The 18,955-nt window shown below is 41.2% G+C and overlaps 1 protein-coding gene across 1 annotated transcript; it reads left to right on the forward strand.

Annotated features, from left to right (window-relative positions):
* Nucleotides 1–6,076: 6,076 nt before the first annotated feature.
* Nucleotides 6,077–18,729, forward strand: LOC122187248 (acyl-CoA (8-3)-desaturase-like). The gene is made up of 12 exons (XM_042884580.1): nt 6,077–6,301; nt 9,558–9,668; nt 11,056–11,253; nt 12,267–12,368; nt 12,531–12,659; nt 13,988–14,048; nt 14,683–14,759; nt 15,512–15,609; nt 16,055–16,151; nt 17,249–17,328; nt 17,979–18,104; nt 18,283–18,729. The coding sequence occupies exons 1-12, from the start codon at nt 6,077–6,079 to the stop codon at nt 18,332–18,334; spliced, it is 1,356 nt and encodes a 451-aa protein (XP_042740514.1). The 3' UTR covers nt 18,335–18,729.
* Nucleotides 18,730–18,955: the final 226 nt, after the last annotated feature.

Genomic DNA, 18,955 nt, shown 5'->3' on the forward strand with positions numbered 1-18,955 from the left:
CTCCTAAGACTGAAGAAATCATAGAATCATAGAATCACCAAGGTTGGAAAAGACCTTCAAGATCATCCAGTCCAACCGTTCACCTATTCCCAATAGCTCCCGCTAAACCATGTCCCTCAACACAACATCCAGCCTTTCCTTGAACACCCCCAGGCTCGGTGACTCCACCACCTCCCTGGGCAGTCCATTCCAGTGCCTGACCACCCTTTCTGAAAAGTAATACTTCCTCATGTCCAGCCTGAATCTCCCCTGCCGTAGCTTGAAGCCATTCCCTCTGGTCCTATCACTAATGACACGAGAGAAGAGGCCGACCCCCAGCTCACTACAACCTCCCTTCAGGAAGTTATAGAGAGCAATGAGGTCCCCCCTGAGCCTCCTCTTCTCAAGAAAGAAATTCTTTGAAGATTATGGTTTTGCAACTTGAGTCCTTGATACTGGAGTTGCTTAGATGGTGAGCGGATCTAGCTGAATAATTTGGTAACAGAAAGGATTCTGTGCTCATTTACATGCTGTACAACTACTGAGCTTGTTATAAGTTCTTGGCCCAAGAAAATGTCTCCTTCCTACTTAGAGATATTCACAATACTTGTGTTCTTACGCACTACCTTTTTTGGAGCTTAGACATAGTGTTTTGTTTAGCAGAAAACACAAGGACATGTAAGACTTGCATGCCTCTTTCTTCACATCAGTGCTGAGTAGAGTGTAAGGATCACCTCTCTTGATTTGCTAGTGATACTTTGCCAAATGCAGCCAAAAATACCATTAGCTTTCTTAGTGGCATGAGCCCATTGCTGTCTTATGTTCAGTTTGATGCCCACTCGGATTCCTAAGTCATTTTCTGCGAAGCTGCTTTCCAGCTAGGAAGACAGTAACGTATATATGCTTGTGCTTGGAGTCAGTATTGCCAGCTTTACGCACTAGCACAACTGTTGGTCCAGCCACCTAACCTCAATGCCATCTGTGGACAACATGCACTTGTTAACAGATGCCAGCCTTGGTTTCCATAACACTTCTGGGTATAGGCTGCCAGCATGAACCTGTACAGGTGTGTGCTTTCAGAGATCCAAATTTATTTCAGCTCATGTGAATGACAGTGTCTTATCCATAGCAACAGTTTGGCTGAACGGATTCATAAGTCCTCAATAAAGCATTAGCACCTTTTCACATCCCTACTGTAGCAGACTTTCATGCTTGTTGCTGTCAACTCCAGTGAGTAGCACTAAGCTCTGCTGCCTACTTCTCATTCCTGTAACATATGGCACCATGTGAACACAATGAATCAAAAAAGAAAAAGACAAAGAGCTATAGGCAGAAAATAGTAGCTCAGGGGTACAACCTGCATTCTTAGATATTGCAATTTTTAAAGTTGTTCTTTTTGTTTGTTTGTTTGTTTTAGTTCATATATGCTTTGATTTGGCTTGCAGAGCTTAATTAGTGCTTTTTTTTTTTCTTTTTTTTTTCCCCTTTTGTTTGTTTCAGTGAGCACACTGTGTGCTGTTTTCAGAGATCTCTGTTTATGGAGATTTTGGTGTCTGTGTTGTGGCTGGCTGCTCTGATTATTATGTTATGTACAGAGCACTATGTAATTATGTGTTTAACAAGACAAGTAACTGATATCATTCAGTTTCTTGTGTTGTTAAAATTCACAGTGTTATCTGTTACCGAAATTATTACTGTTGCCCACACAACTGTAATGAAAGAGGAACCTGTCAAAAAGATTTTACCCAGATACAATAACAAAGGAGGAATCCTACGCAGTTCATTCAATCTATTTTCTAGCAGTTTGAAGTAGAAAACAGAGAAAGGAACATTGAATCTCATGTACTGATTATCAGGCAAATGAATACCCTGTCTTTTTTTTTTTTTTTTTCTATTCAAACCAAATCAAGGTGTTTATCAGAGTATAACGTTGCAAATATATCATCAGTTGCCCATCCTGACAGAGTAAAGGAACGTATCCCCAAATGGGGTGTTAGTAGATAGGGCACACTTAGTACAAAGCATGACAGTAATGGAAGCACTAGTACAGCACTAATCTCCTTGAATTACTTTCCAGGACATCTTCCAAATGTTATGGAAAATGCTTATGCATCAATCAGTGGAAATATTAAACCAATTTTTCAGCATTTGTGCAGGCTATAGGAGGCTACAGATGTAACTTTGATGGCATTCATTTAGTTAATCTTTCTCCGGTGTTCATGAACTCCATGCCTGCAGACAGGTAACTAAATAGACTTCCTCTGGGAATAAGCAAGTATCTTAATTACACATAATATGCAACAGCTTAGTTTGAAAAATCTCTATTCAGCTTCTAACCTGCATACAAGATTAATTCATCAGGTGCTCAGAGCCCATCCAGCCTGGCCTTAAATGTCTTCAGGGATGAAGCATCCACCACCTCTCTGGGCAACCTGTGCCAGTACCCTTATTGTAAAAAACTTCTTCCTTATATCCAATCTAAATCTCCCCTCTTTTAATTTGAAACAATTTCTCATTGTCCTATCAAGGATAGGAGAATCTACTGCCTATCATGAAGGTAGATCCTTTAATCATAATTTGATGCTTATCTTTTTAGCTGCTTGGTCTTTTATTGTGAAAAACAGATTGCAAAATGTGACAGCGGGGAGCTGTAATACTGGAAATGCCCAAGCTTAGTCTATTGGAGGAGGAGAATCCACTAAAAAATGGAGTAGCTGGCAATTTCATGTAATAGCTAGCTGTTGTTCAGATTCATTAACTCTTTGTTAGCAAGTGTATTGTTTTATTGTCTTGGTTGATGCAGTAGCAAATGTTATCAGCATTTTTATCAGAGTAATGTGTACACACTGACACAATGGCAAAATCGTGAGTGTCATACAAGTCATGTGGCAGTTCCTTCTCTTAATGGATTATGTGGCTCAATCAGGAGTAATTAAAGGTTCTGTTATCTAAGGGTTTAACATACGTTCATAAAAGGACTTAACAGCTTGGCTACAATTTTAGATGCTTGGGGGCAGTGTTTAAAAAAGCTTCAGCTAAGCTATTGCCTGACTCCTGGTTCCAGCCAGGTTCTCAGTGCTGCTTAATGCCTCTCAGAGAAGACAGTTAGTCACAGCCGAAACAAATTCACAAGGGGAAAGTTCTGTTTAACAAATTTAATCTCCTTTTCATGGAATCACAGAATGGCCCGGGTTGGAAGGGACCTTGAGGACCATGAATTTCCAACCTCCCTGCCACAGGCAGGGCCACCAACCTCCCCATTTAATACTAGACCAACAGGCTGCCCAGGGCCCCATCCAACCTGGCCTTGAACACCTCCAGGGACAGGGCATCCACAACCTCTCTGGGCAGCCTGTTCCAGCACCTCACCACTCTCTCTGTGAAGAATTTCCCCCTGATATCCAACCTAAATCTTTCCTCCTTCAACTTAAAGCCATTTCCCCTTGTCCCGTTTTATGATGAGGTTGCCCACCTACTTGACCAAGGGAAGCCAGTTCATGTCATCTTGGATTTCAGCCAAGTTTTGATACTGTTTCTCACAGTATCCTTCTGGACAAAATATTCACCATGCAGCATAATGGCGGGAGTGAAAAAGTGCTGATGAGTCAGGCTGGTAGAGTTACAGTAACTGGGGTTACACCAAACTGGTGGCGGGTATCTAGAGGGGTTCCACAGGGCTCCATTTTAGGGGCAGTTTTCTTCAATGCTTTTGTAAGTGATCTGGATGTAGGACTCAAACACATACTAAGAAAGTTTGCAGATGGTACAAAACTGGGAGGAACTATTGACTCCTTTGAGGTGGAGGGAACTTGCAGAGAGATCATGGCAAATTAGAGGCTTATGTAGTTACCAACCAGTTGAAGTTAAACAAGAGCAAATGCTAGATTGCCTCTGGAACAGGGCAACCCTGGCTGTAGGTACAGAATGAGGGACAAGAGGCTGGAGAGCAGCCCCACGGAAGGGGATTGGGTGTTCTGGCTGGTGGCAAGTTGATGTGAGCTAGCAGTGTGCCCTGGCTGCCCAAAGGGCCATCCATATCCTAGGGTGCACTGCTGCTGGGCAAGGGAAGGGCTTGTCCTGCTGTGCTCTGCTCTGTGCTGTGTGTCCTCACCTCCAGCACTGGATGCTGTTTGGGTGCCACAGTATCAGGAGGACATAAAAACTGTTAGAATGCATCCATGAAGACAGTGAAAGATATGGAGGACAAGTTGTGTAAGGGGGGGTCTGAGGTTCCTGGGTGCACTCAGCCCAGAGCAGAGGAACTGAGCAGAGGCCGCGTGGTGGCTGCAGATCCTCATAGGGAGTGGAGGGCAGTGCTGAGCTCTGCTCTCTGTGACAGCGACAGGGCCTGATGGAGCTGCATCAGGGGAGGGCTGGGTGGGGGTTAGGAAAATGTTCTTAATCAGAGGGTGGTGGGAATGGAAAAGGCTCCTCAAAACAACAGGCAGGACCCCAAGCTGCCAGAGTTCGAGAAGCAAGGAGTTAGACCTGATTATCCTTGTGGGTCCCTTCCAACTCAGGATGTTCTATGATTCTGAAGTTTCCAGATACTGGTTTATGAATGAATCACGGTTGGTCTTTTTTTTCCTTTTCTTTTTTTTCTTTTCTTTTTTTTTTTTTTTTACCTCACAGTATCCAGTGTGGGAGGAATGCTGGAAGAAACATGTCCTGCTGTCATCCTACGGATGTGTACCAGTGAACCAGAGGTGTCTTATCTCAATGTCAGTCCACAAAAACTGGAACAAGAAAGTATGCTTTCTGATTGCCTGCTACAAAAGGGGAGAAGCAAAGAGACGCGATGGTAATGACTGTTAAACTCTTTTATTGGCTGTCATTGGCAGCTAAACTGAGAAACTGACTTCAGTCTTTCCACATGTTCTTCTAAAGGAGAAAAGACATTAACACTATTTAAACAACTCAGCTGTGATAACTGTGAGATTTCTCAAGGTTATTTGGATCAACCTTTCTAACTTGAACTGTAGAATTATTACTAAGTGAGAACCAACCCTAGCAGACTCAAAAGCAATGGAAAAAATACAAGTAGATACGTGAGAAATATTACAGATGTGTGCGCGTTAGTTCAAGTGAAATGTTACCCATGATGAAAAGATAACTCAGAGAAATTAATTTTTTAGGTTCAGTCACATAATTTGAAAACCATTCTCGATGTGTGTTCCTCCATCCTGATTGATGCCAATATGTGCTTTAACAGGTGTTGTCTTTATGTGGAATAGTGAAATCACTGATTCAGGTGCGGCTTTAGAATAGTTTCAAGACTTTATAGTCTGTTTTTAAATTAGAAGAAAGAATAACATGACTGCTGTGACTGCTTAAGGAAGTTTGGAAAAGCTAAATCAAGCTTTGTTTTGTAATTAACATTAATTTCCCGGAGTTAATAGTTGGAATTTTTTCCTAATAGCTTACATGGTAATTTTACAAGACAGAAGGGGAGAAGAAGCCTACCATCAGAACCTAACATAACAGTTTGTGTTTGCCACCCCAGGCTTACCCAGGGTAACAGAAGCACAAAGTGGTTCTCTCTGAGGAGCCCTATTAATGCAAGGGGCACCATGGAAGTCTCCTTCTTCCTGCCCTGTTCTGCAAAATTCATATTTCTCACTAAAGGGTTCATGGGCTGTAATATCCTAACAGAGATGCAGAGGAATATTATTTTGGGAGGTAAGTTAATCAGAAGTATATTTTTCTTAGTGAAGTTTTCCCTGCACAAAGAACACTGGAAGTCTTGGGAACAAAACAAGCTCACAAATAAGAAATTGCGTGGTGTGACACTCAACACCTGTAGTTACTGGGTGGTTTTTGCCTGCCTGCATTACAGTGTGGGTGCTGGGCTGAAAAGAGGAAGCTTTGAGGAGTGAGTGATTGATGGATTTGTTGAGTGGGGGTTGGGAAGAGGGAAGCCCAGAGGAGCTCTGCCTGCAGCTGTCACTTTGCCAACACCACTTGTATTTCCTGAAAGATGGAGTGAGAGAACAAGGTGGGCGTGGGCTGCGTTGGCATGTCCCAACCTTTATATACTGGTACAGAGGCAGGATGGAGGGGCTGCTGGGTGAGGCTGAGCAGTGAGAGGAGCAGGAGGATGGCTCCACAGCATGGGGACAGGAAGCAGGATGGGAATGCAGTGGCCGAACTGGTGATGCGATGGTTCACCTGGGAGGAGGTCGCACAGCGCACGGGCCAGGGCCCAGCACTGCAGGAGCGCTGGGTGGTGATCGACAGGAAGGTGTACGACATCAGCCGCTTCTACCGGAGTCACCCGGGTGGTGCCCTTCTTATCAGCAGCCACGCCGGGCAGGATGTCACGGTGAGAGGTAGCAGGATGGGAAGAGATGCTCACCAACAGCTTGTGCTGTGTGTTGGGTGTCTGGCCAGCATCATGAGTAAGAGCACAGGGAGTGATTGTGCTGGGAATTCATGGGGGTTGGGGGGCTGCAATGGGCTCAGTGGTACTGTTGGTATGTGCAAGCTTTGCTGCTTATGCTATGGAAATTGGTAAATCATAGAATGGATTGAAGTGACCTTAAAGATAGCTCCAGCTCCAACTCCCTTCTATGGGTAGGGACATCTTCCACCATATCAAGTTGCCCATGGCCCCCAACCAACCTGGCCTTGAACACCTTTGGAAAGAAGGTGCTTAAGAAAAGGCTTAGGCTTGGGGCAATCAGGTTGTAACTGTTTTTATCTCATCGGTGTCCTCAAGACTATTCTTGTCTCTTGATCTTATTTTACAGCTGCTATAACTGCAGTGGTTAATGGCTCTGGTAAAGTGAGGAAGCTGCCTCAGCTACCGTAACAGCCACAAGGCAACTATAGTGATTGCTCTTTTTACTTCTAGGCTGGGTATCCCCTCCTCTGTGTCATCCCATGTAATTGTAGAAAAAGGCAAGGCAGCATGCATTCACAAGCAGCACTCCAGAAAAGTTTCTACAGTTATAGCCCGTGGGCTTTCTGATCCTTTGGATGAATAAAATTGGAAGCATCTGCTAAATACCAACTGTTGGCATGTTAGTCTGTTGACAAAGAAAAACATCTACTCAGCACCATTCTTGTCTATCTTAATGCCGTGGGAATCTGTGGGAATGCCCATCAAAACATTAAGCACGTTCCCTGGAGTTCTTGCCCTCTGGCATATGCAGGAAATGTTGAAAAAAAGTGATAAATCAACATGTGCACAAAAATCTGGCAGATGAGATTGCTTCCTTGCTCTGTGTTTTGAAAGAGCAACACAAGCAAGATTATCAGTTCCTGGATCTCCCGTATGAATGGGATGTTTGAGGGTCATGAAAATTAGCGGTGTTTTGTGTTCTATATTTTCCATCATTCCTTTGCTTTAGTTAGTACTGTCAGATTTCTTTCATCTCAGGCTGCTGAAACAGCCCAAGTGGTGTATGAGCCTGAAAAATACAGATGCTTTGTTTCTAGGATCTGAGTTGCATTTTATTAATGGATATCATGTCCAAATGATAAGCCCTGACAGACTTCAGCCAGTTTTGTGTGACCCCAACTCAACTGTTTTCACACTCATGCATATGAAATAAGCTGTGCACCATAATAGGAAAATGCCTGGTTGGATTATTTGGTACAAGTATGCCTATGCTGCAGAGTCATGTAATCAAGTACAGAGAAAGCTGTGCTGGCCCTAGTCAACCTGTACCAAAAGGAAGGCAAGTTAATAGTGTGGACTCTTTGCTCTCTGTGCAGCATGATTATATCTGAACCTGAGCTTTATTGTTTATAGAAAACTTCATTTTTACACTGAAAATCAACTTGAACACTGCAGATAGAGTAAGAAATTCCTCTTCAGCACTCAGTGCAGTGCTATGAGACAGTATGAATCCTACATACTTTTTAGTTAATATAGGAGACAGAAAAAGTAGTGGAAGGAGCATTTATTAACAAAATTCAGAAGACTTTAGTGTGGTCTGCGCATCTTGGAATAGGTCAAATTGTTCAATCTTTTGGATGTGCATGATAAAAAATTTAAAAAAACCCAACATACCCTTAGTTTGACTGGGCTTTGAGTAAGAAGAGGAATCTGAAGAATAGGAAATGAGTATGATTAAAGTCAAAATGTTAGCAAAGCTCATGCTGCATAGATCTGTGAGTTAGACTCCTTTTATTGCTGATTTCTTTCTCACAAAGGATAGAAGAGGGGAATCAAGTGACACAGAAAACAGGAGTAATTGTTTTGAGACTGGATTTTTTCTTCTGGATTACAATTCAGTTAAATTTGTTTGCATTTTGGCAACTGTAAAAATGCCTACTAGTGCAACAACATGAAATAGTGTCCCTTCCTGTCGTTGGTTTTGTGAAGCTGCTTACTTGTTCATTTGTTGTTAGAGCTACAGTTTATTGCTGAATTTCATTGTGGAAACTGCTGGCATAGATTCACCTCTGGTAGTGATTGTGCACTCAGTACTTAGTGTGTTGCACACAGGCCTCCAAATCAGTTGGACAGGTGTTCTGGAATTTGGAATATGGACAGATTGGAATATGGGACAGATTCTGTAGCAAATTGGGGCTGGAATGCAGTAAAGCACTAATTCTGGTGTGGCTAGACTGGCAAAAATTGATTCAGATGAAAGATGGCTTAAATGAAAGCATGCCAGCAGAGCACTAAGCTGAAGCCCTTTGTTTAGATGTATGAAAGCAATTTTCCACAGATGGAGGAGTTTAACTCCTCCAGACCACATTTCCAGCTTAGTCTCAGCTGTAGCACATCCAAGTGTGCACTCCTATTCCCTTCAGGGCTCCAGCTGCTACTCCCTGTGTGCTCTATTAATGGAGCTGTCTCTTGCTTTTCTGCCCTTTTCTCCCCAGCCCTGCCTGGAAGCCATCAGACTGCTGTTTCTTCACACTTATATCTTTGTGAGAGATCAGTTAACACCTAACCAGGCCTGTTCACGTGAATTGCATCCTTACATTCATTCCTGTATGAATATCTCAAAGTATGAGAAAAAAGTTGCCTGTATCACTTAGTCTTTTATGAAATCCATGCCGTGTTAGTTAATTTGGGAGTGGAATTTTGCATTTGGAGCTGCTTGGAATGTTGTTCTGATCTGTCTCCTAAAGCAATTTCACATTGCTATCACTTGTCTACCTCCTCCTTCAGAACCTGTATTACTTTTAATTTAGTTTTCCATGGGTACTTAGCATTTACATGCCAGAACTCTTGGTGTTCTATATGTCTACTTGGGGAAAAGTAGGAATGCAGCCACTGAGAAGGATGTATTTCTGAAAGATCAAAATCTCCCATGCCTGTGAATAAGAAGCACCACAACTCACATATTCATAACAACTGAGTCATTGCAGTTGTGGAAATCAGACATCTTCAGTTTACCAGCTGAAATAAGATCTCTCTTTAAAAGCATGTAAGGCAAAGGTGACTGGGGAGTGGGGCATGGAAGGTCAAAAAAAGAGGAGGTAGAAAGGTAAACCAGTAGTCTTTGTCACTGTGGTTCTTCCAAGTGAATGTTTCAGCCTGCATGGCAGATCAAGGGTAGTAACACCGTGTTTTGGGGTTTTTTTTAATCTCTTCTTCAACTCTCCTGCATTTGTAGGATGCTTTTGTAGCATTCCATGTTGACAAGTTCCTGGTGAACAAATACTTGAAGCCGCTGCAGATAGGAGAGCTGGCACCAGATCAACCCAGTATTGAGCCCACTAAAAATGTAAGTCCATTCTCATAAGTCATAGACAAATATTCTGAGATTAGAACTTATTTTTCTATATCAGTTTAGCTTCTAAAACAATGGGATCCATGTTCTTAACAATTTTTTAAAATTATTTAGAAATAATACATGAGTATTGGTCTAAATCCATGTTAGGTGTCTGAGAATGTCATTTCTAAGTTGTTTTTTTTTTTTCCTTATCACAGCAGCTATATAAATTATAGCCTTGGCTCTCATAAATATTAGTTATCACCTCTTCTTCTTTCTGTTGATTTGAGAAAGAGCTAACCAACAACTCAGTAATTCTCTTCAGTTGATGGTGAGATTTTAGACTGTATTTCCCTTCTGCTGTAGGTATCTGTAGGGAGAGAATGCAGATAGTGTATTAACTTTTACAATACAGACTGTGAAACTTAGTTCACTGCCTTCTGAGACAGCCTTCAGTAGTAGTCTCAAGTTCAAAATGCATAATCATCCACAGAAGCACTAATGATGGCAGTATGAAAATAACTAATCTTGCATGTCAAAGAAAGGAGAGAGGTGCAGACAATATAACAGAAGTAGCCTTGGAATGCAATTGTCCTTGGGGTTGCATGGACATAATTGCTTCCTAATGTCCAAGTCTATTTCCTATTCCTTTGGGCCATGACTGTGGCCATGCTTTGCCTATTTCTTAGAGCTGGCCTGTACTAGAGCATTCATGTGCCTTATTGCTTGCAAACTCTGTTTCCCAGAAATGATTATGAAACTAGGTTGGCAGGGTTCTTTAGGTTGGACTTCATTAAGGCAGAAGTCAGGTTTGGAAGGTACCTGCTGAGCTGCCAAAGAAGAAGATAGATTGGTTGATCACCTATGCTGTAGTGCTTTGTTCCATAATCCACCCTCCATGGTCATAAGTACAAACCCAGTTGGGCAGTAAGTGCCATTTTTTACACAGATACTTGCCTTCCCCTTCTAATTTTGGGATCAGTAAAGTGAAAGCATACCTTGATCTGTTGGAAGTGGTAGTGGAAGAAGAGGACTAATTTCATCCAAATGGCTGCCACAAGCACAGTATGCTCTGTTCATATATGTTCAGTATGCATTCTGCTGAGTACTTGACACACATGCACACATTTTCCCTTCCAGTTTGATACTCTGAGGAGAGGTGCTTTATGTCAACCTCATCCACATGCCTTCTCTATTTCCTGACAATGTCTGAGTAGTGCTGGGCTCTGGTGATCGTGAATAGGTAACATCCAGAAGATAGTACAATCTTAGACATCTCTTGAATAAACCCTGTTACCTGCCAGAGAGATGACAGACGAAGCACCAGAGGTGTAGTCTTTTGAGGTTGCAGTGCTATACTCTGAGACCAAGAAATTTGTAACACTCGTGCTTCCCACAGAAAATGCTGGTAAAAGACTTCCGTGAATTGCGTGCCTCTGTGGAGAAAATGGGACTTCTGGAGCCGAATAAACTCTTCTTCTTCCTGCACCTTACTCACATTCTCCTGTTGGATACTGCTGCCTGGCTCATTCTCTTTTACTTTGGGACATCCTTCGTGCCCTTTATTGTCTCCATGCTGGTGCTGACCATTTCCCAGGTAAGCAACAGAGTCCACAGCATGTATACATGCACTTCTGTCAACTTTCATACATATACCATTGCAGTATTTAGTTATCTGTTACCTTACTTGGCATAGCTCTTCTTGGTTTTAGAAGACATCCTCTATATGGCCTTTGTTAACAGAAGATGGAAAGAAGAAATTCTGCATGCGGGGAGCTTCCAGTTTTTTGGTGAAGATGTATTCACAGAATTATAGAACAGTTTGGATTGGAAGAAACTTTAAAAATCATCCACTTCCAGACCCTCTGCCATGAGCAGAAACACCTTTTATTAGATCAGGTTGCTCAAAGCATCATTCCACAGATTCTTTGGGCAACCTGTTTCAGTGCCTCATCATTCTCATAGAAAAGAATTTCTACCTAATGTCTAACCTAAATTTGCCCTTTTAGTTCAAGACTGTTATCCCTTGTTCCACTGGTACACACTCTGATAAAGTATCACCTCATCTTCCTTGTAGTCTCCCTTTAAGTACTAGAACTCTGCTACAGTCTCCCTGAAGCCTTTATTTTCCAGGCTAAAAAAAAAACAACGTCTCCTTCATAGGAGAAGTACTTCATCCCTTTGATCATCCTCATAGCTCTCCTCTAGACCCACTCCAATGGGTCCAAGCCCTTCTTTTGCTGAGGGTGGAGTGTCAGAAAAGTGGAGGAGAGAGGAACAATCATCTTGCCCTACTGAGAAACACCACCTGCCACTTGTCTCCACCTGGATGCTGAGCTGTTGAGCAGTTACAATTCTTCGAGTGTTACCATCCAGCCAATTACTTATCCACTACGTGGGCTGTCAAATCCATGTTTCTCCAGTTTAAAGACAAGAATCTTTTGTGGAAATTAAGAGTATCAGGATTTCATAGTTCCTTTCTGACTATGGCTTTGAAGAAGTGTCCAACTAATAGATCTTGATATCTCAAAGTAAATAATAGCTATTTCATTATTCTGATCTTTATTCTTCTTTTGTGTCGCTCCCAGACCTTCCTTTTCTCTCTTTCAGGTCCAGGCTTCATGGTTACAACATGATTTAGGACATCTTTCAGTCTTCAGGAAGACAAAGTGGAACCACCTGCTGCACAAGTTCGTGATGTGCCATTTGATTGTAAGTAACTGACCACAGAAAAACGTTCTAGATTTGATGATCTTCCTGCAAAAGTGTGTGCGCTCTAAAGACAGCGTTCAGCACTGCGTGAAGAAGGGGAATTAATCAGAGTTTGGCAGTGAGAACACTGTAGCTATCATACTCTGTTCTTCACATAAACAGGGGGCATCAGCCAAATGGTGGACTCTTTTGCATTCTCGACACCATTCCAAACCCAACTGCTTCCGGAAAGATCCTGACATCGACATGCACCCTTTCTTGTTTACTTTGGGAAAGAAATTCTCTGTGGAGGTCAGTATGTCTGTGTGTGCATGCACGTGTAGCCATGTACTAGGAGCTGGAAGGACCACCAAAAGCACACTATATCAAAAATATCTAAAGCTAAGGTGTGGTCATAGTTTCTGAGAAAATGTTGTTTTCTGTCTCCTTCAGCCTTTCTGAGCAGGTCATATTTTTTATTATGTTCATTAAAAATTGCTTAAACTGTTAATAAGGCATTTTAAACAAACTAGACAAATGCATTTCCTAGCAGGAAAAGGACTACTAATGGTTATAGCAACTTAATGGCCTAGTGGGTTGTATAATAATTCGGCAATTAATGATTATTAGTGATCTGTGAAGATTAATATCAAGCATGTCTACATGGGATTATTAGTCAATGCTAATGTCTGAGGCTCAGAGATACAGGCTGCTTTGGCACGCTTGCCTGATATGAAAGTCAGCTGGCACATCAGGGCTAAAGAACCAGTAGCTCTTCTTTAGCTCTCTAGGACTGGTTAGGGCAGATGTCATTTGTCCACATAAGATGTTTTCAGCTTGTGCTGATGGGCCATCACTAGAAGCAATAACCTGAGACAATGCTGCAGCCTTCACTGCACAACTTAGTTGCTTTTTGAGGCCTTGCTGAAATAGCTAAGAGCAGTGAATGAGTTTTCTTTTAAAAATGCCTTTGCCAACACGAAGCTGTTACTTAAGTATTACTTAAGTATTTTTGACTAATAGTACAACATAGATTTGAAGCATCTAAGGTTGCACTAAATCAATTATGAACTTAGCAGGAATGCATAAGCAAAGAAATCGAACCGTTGAAATTCACCTTTATTCACTTAGTTTTTATCATAACTCTTACACTTATGAATCACATCATCTTTTAGCAGATAAAACATTCTGGTATAATTTTACTACATTATTCCCCTTCAACACAGATTATGGTGGTATCTGTGACAGCAGTTTTATTTCCTACTGTGTATCAATGCAAATTCTTTGTCCTTCCTATGGGATGTTACTTTTGTTTTAGTTTGACATAAATGTATTTAGAACTACTTTTCAGCAATTGCATTTCACTTCTCTCCTACTGAAGAAGAAGCTTGCTTAATTGCTTATCTCTGAAGGACTTTACAGAGCTATAAAGTATTAAAGAAGTTATCTGGAATGGGATTTGTAGAAAAGGCATGTTTGGTTTGTAAATAATAGGGCAGGTGCACAAGAGGGAGACAGTAGTAATGAGGGCTGTGGGAAGTGTGCCAGAATAACACCTGTTGAAAAGAGACTGGGAAATGGCAAGTTAACCATACAGGTTGCTTAGTTTCCACTCAGTATTTTGTTGTTTATTTTCACAGCTTGGGATCAAAAAGAAAAAATACATGCCATACAACCATCAGCACAAATATTTCTTCTTCAGTGAGTATTTTCATTTTCCTGTGATACCATGAGGAAAACCAATGGGGCTTGTAGATATTGCTTCCGATCTGCAGGGCTTGAGCAGAGCTAAGGTTGGCTGCATCAAAGAACGCAATCAGTCTGAGTCTAATTTTTGGAGAGCTTGAAGACCTAACTGGATATAATCCTGAGTAACCTGCTCTGACATCATAGCTGATGCTCTGAACTCCTGGTGTGCCAACCTGAACGATTCTATGTGAGATCAGGTTTCTGTACAATTCTTGACCAAATTAATATATTTATAACCAACTGGCTTACATTTGTTCCACTTACTCTATTTGTTGTGGGGTACATTTATCTTAGGTCATGTTAAAATTGTAGAGAGAAAAGGAGAAATACCCTTAACTGATTATTTAGAGAAGTTACCTGGAAGAGCGAGATGAGGGTTCTAAGGATTGTTTACATCAGCTATATAATATATGGCTATTAAAGTGCACAGTCAGAACAAAGGGAAAAAATCAGAGTTCTCACTTCTCCACTATCATTGCCCTGATCTCCAGGTTCTCATTTCTGTACCCTTCTCGCATCTTAGCGAAGCTTCATTCTTGTTGCAAAGCAGCACAATTTACCAGTGATGATGAATTCTCCATTACAGCTCTTCCTCCACTCCTGTTTCCCACCTACTTCCACTGTCACACATTTTATATTGCGTACACGAAGAGGTACTGGGTGGTAAGTACTGCTGCTTGTGCAACCAAGGGGTTGGCTATGGGCTTCCAGTCCTCAGAGCTCAGGCATGACACAGTATGCTTTTCTATTGGGCATAATTCTGCAGTCAATTTGGTGCAGCATTTTCAGTGGCTCCAAATATTTTCTGCTAATCACATTGTTTCCTACTTTGATGATAAAGGCAAGAGTAACAGGCTACTTGGCTTGCACTGCTTTGCATCTCTTGCAAAATCATTAAGTGTGTGTCCATACTGGTCAGAAACAGAGGAATGTTGATTTATAGGAACTGTTGTGCTTGATTTGTCAGCAATATGAATGCATTTGGCATTGTTTCCCATGCCAGGCAGCCAGTGCTTATGCTTCATTCTTCTTTCTCTTGCATGTGTTATGAGTACAGAAAAACAGAACAGAACAAAGTAGTTTGTCTGGCATGCTGCTCACTGGAGGGCTCACAGTCAATGATTTGGTACAAGTCTTAAAGCAGTGTTTTTGAATGCTTAGCTATTTGCTAATACATTAATCCACCTACTAGGACTGACTGTTCAAATTCAACTATAGCAAGCTGTGTAAAGAAACTGCTAGCTTCTCTTAATTTGGATTTCCTTCGATCAATCAGTCTAGGGGAAAAAAGAAAAAAAGCCACACAACAAAAACCTGCAGAAATTAAATACAGAAATTTATCCTGTACGTATGATGTTTAGAAAAGAAATGCATTATCTAATGATTTTCTCTTTTGTTGTCTTTGGTTTTGGAAGGACTTGGCATGTATGCTGACCTTCTATATCAGATTCTTTTTTACTTATGGATCATTATTAGAAATGAAGAGTCTCCTGGCATATTACTTTATATTCAGGTAATATCTCTTTAGAAGTTTCTTTAGTCTTCATTTCTGTGTTCTTTTAATCTGTCTGCCTATCTTTCTCTGCTTTTTCCTTGTTCTTCCTCTTATTCCTTCTTATAATTGGAAGTTAAACTAAAACTGCTTAATCGTTAACTCCAGTTTTGTGCTGCCTCAATAGCTGTGAAAGCAAAGACTTTCGTGAATGATAACCAAGTTGAGAAATACCTCACATACTGTTAAGTGCTTTGGAAATAGGCTCTGCTTCTAGTTTCATGTGGAAGTTTCATAATTCCGTATGAAATCCATAATAACTTAAGTTTTGTCCAGGTGCTAGATAGGAAAGTCTGATGTTCTAACACCTATCCCCAAGTCTGGCTTATGCTGTCGACAACTTTGGTAGCTCATCATTGACTTCCTTATCTGTTATTGAATTCTGACCTCTTGTCTGATTGCACAGGATGCTGGAGAGCAGTTGGTTTGTCTGGGTTTCACAGATGAACCATATTCCAATGGATATTTACTACGACAAGAATTTGGACTGGGTGTCTACCCAGGTAAAACTTGTACTCAATAATTGTGGCTGTACTGGTGCAAATTCCAACGACAAGAAAAGAAACTGCTGTATTGCATTAAGGGTGAAATCCACTGGTAACTGGGAGGTGAAGATTAATAGGATTATTACAAGAAAGATATTGAGTTACAGGAACGTGCTCAGAAGAGCAAAGAAGCTGATGAAGGGACCGGGAAACCACATATGAAGAGCAGCAGAGGGAACTGGGGTTGTTTAGTCAGGAGAAAGAGGCTAGGGGAGAACTTATCAGTATTTGCAACTACTTGAGAGGAGGATGTAGTGAGGTGGGTATCAGTCTCTTTTCTCAAGTAACAAGTGATAGGACGTGAGGAAACAGCCTCTACTTGCATTGGGGGACACTTAGATTGTATAGAAGGAAAATGTTCTTCATGGAAAGGATGCTTTAATCATTATAGCAGGCTACCTGGGGAATTGGTAAAGTTTCTATCCCTGAAGGTACTTAGGGGGCATGTGGACATGGTTTAGCAGTGGATTTGGTATTTAGGTAGATGGTTGGTGTTGATCAACTTAGGGTCTTTTTTGTCAGAAATGTTTCTATAAAAATGGGATACAGTTCTAGTAATGGTAAAGGAGAACAGCAATGGCATATTCATGAGCCATTTAAAATCAAATATATATTTACTGTAATATTCTGTCTTGAACACTTTCCCCTTCTGCAGAGATGAAAGTTTGTGTCCTGCTCAGGCTGAGCTCCTTTGCACCAGTGAAATGTCAGTGTGGTGTCCCCTCTTTGCACAGTAACTCATTGGAGTCCAGTAGTAAAACTATCACAGACGCCCCTCCTCTTTCTGTGGACATTGGTTTGAGGATAAACATTTGACTGACTGTTCACACACGTTCACAGGAGCACAGCACCATCTCCTTGTTTTACCATGGTCCATGTTATCCAGTCTACATAACACTGCTGGTCCACAAAGCTGAAGGAGGAATATGATTCCTGCCCTGTGGGTAGCTCAGCAGAAGCTAAAATAAAATAATAGAATAAAAGAAGCATGCTCTTAAGACAAATGAAAGTCACCAATCTGTATTGATTTTAGCTGTTCTTCTTCCCTTTCCCAGCTCCAGGCAACATGTAATGTTGAGCAGTCTCTGTTCAATGACTGGTTTACTGGGCATCTGAACTTTCAGATTGAACATCAGTGAGTACACACCTTGAGAAATTTTTCTTTCTTTTTCCCCCCTCCCCCATTCTTTGCATGAATCCTACAAATAATTGTAGCACCAGTGAATTTGTCTTAGAGACTGAAAATTATAAAGACCATCATGGTGTTAATTCAAAACCTTCACTGCAGGAAGTTGGAAAACTGAAATGGATGTGATCTGTTAAATAATTCAGTAGCAACAATGTTGGTCCAAAGCAGAAGCTTAAATGTATGTTCCGAGGCACCCTGTTTGTAATCTGATGCAGTGGTTTAGCTCTACCTATATCAACTACTAACACTATTATTCACAAAACTGAGATATGAAACTGAAGGATAGCCATTTCCATTCCTGTGCTGACTAGCTTTGAAGATAATTACTTCTGGAGAAAAACGGACAGAAGTGGGTTCTTCTAATTTACAGTATCACTTAATTAGGAGAAACCTTGCTTCAGAGGTGCAAAAATAAGGAAGAGGGGCAAGCGGGAAAAGATTGAGTTCCTTGTGCTAAAAACAGGGATATACAGGAGCAGCAACAAGTCTTGTTTTGTGTGGGCTATGAGATTCTTAGGAAGTGATAATGAACAGAAACTTGTAAAAGATAAAGTTTCTGATGGGGCACTGGAAGAGAACTTCTCTCCTATTCACAGCTTATTCCCTACAATGCCAAGACACAACTACTGGAAGGTGGCTCCACTGGTGAAATCCTTGTGTGCCAAGCATGGCATTGAGTACCAATGCAAGCCGTTGCTCACCGCCTTTGCAGATATTGTGCAGTAAGTAGCAGTTAACACACTGCAGACAAAAATACAGAAGGATGTAGGAGAGGTGGGAGTTCTAAGAAAAAGGATGACTTGTTCATTTTTACAAGAAGTGGAAATCCTTGTTTCCCTTATCTCCAGAAACACCCCTCCTAAGCAACTTGACATAATGTTCTCATTCTCTTTCTCTCAGCTCTTTGAAGAATTCAGGAGAGCTCTGGCTTGATGCCTACCTCCACAAATAGGAAGACAAGGCTTGATGGTACCATTCACAATCTGCCACATCTTTGCATCCCCAGCAAGGCTAAGAGCAGGAGCAATGCAGGACTCTAAGGAAGAATAAAATGGCTAAGAATGGATGGATCAGATTCCAGTTGATATGAAGTTATCTGAATTTTTCTTTTGGTCTTTCCAGGTATTTTGATTCAGATACATTACAAGTGAATAAGGCAGCAGGAGCTGGATTGCTATGTCAGGGAGGAATGTTTTGTAACTGTGTCTGAGTAAATGTGGCCAAGAAGCAATTTTGAGCATGTGCTCAAGTCAGATTATGGACTGGTGCAACTGGACACACTTAAGTGCGTGTCAGAGTCTCCTCTGATGAGTTGGTTGTTGTTTGTTTGTTGTTTTTTTCTTTAGATACTCCCCTTATGTATGGTTTAATGCTTAATATAATGCTTTCCTATTTGAAATCATTGAAAATTGCAAAGGATTTTGATTTAGCTCAGTGCGTCCAGTAATGCACTTAAATAATAATAAACTACAAATTATGCCTGGAGTGTAATAGTTGTTATGTACAATTGAGTAACGTCTTAAATGTTTCTCCCATCATTGCTCTCTAGAGTATCCTATTTGTTACAGCACCA

Source organism: Lagopus leucura, unplaced genomic scaffold (genome assembly GCF_019238085.1).
Source record: "Lagopus leucura isolate 7727_CA_CO unplaced genomic scaffold, USGS_WTPT01 Super-Scaffold_100044, whole genome shotgun sequence".
Classification (NCBI taxonomy): domain Eukaryota; kingdom Metazoa; phylum Chordata; class Aves; order Galliformes; family Phasianidae; genus Lagopus; species Lagopus leucura.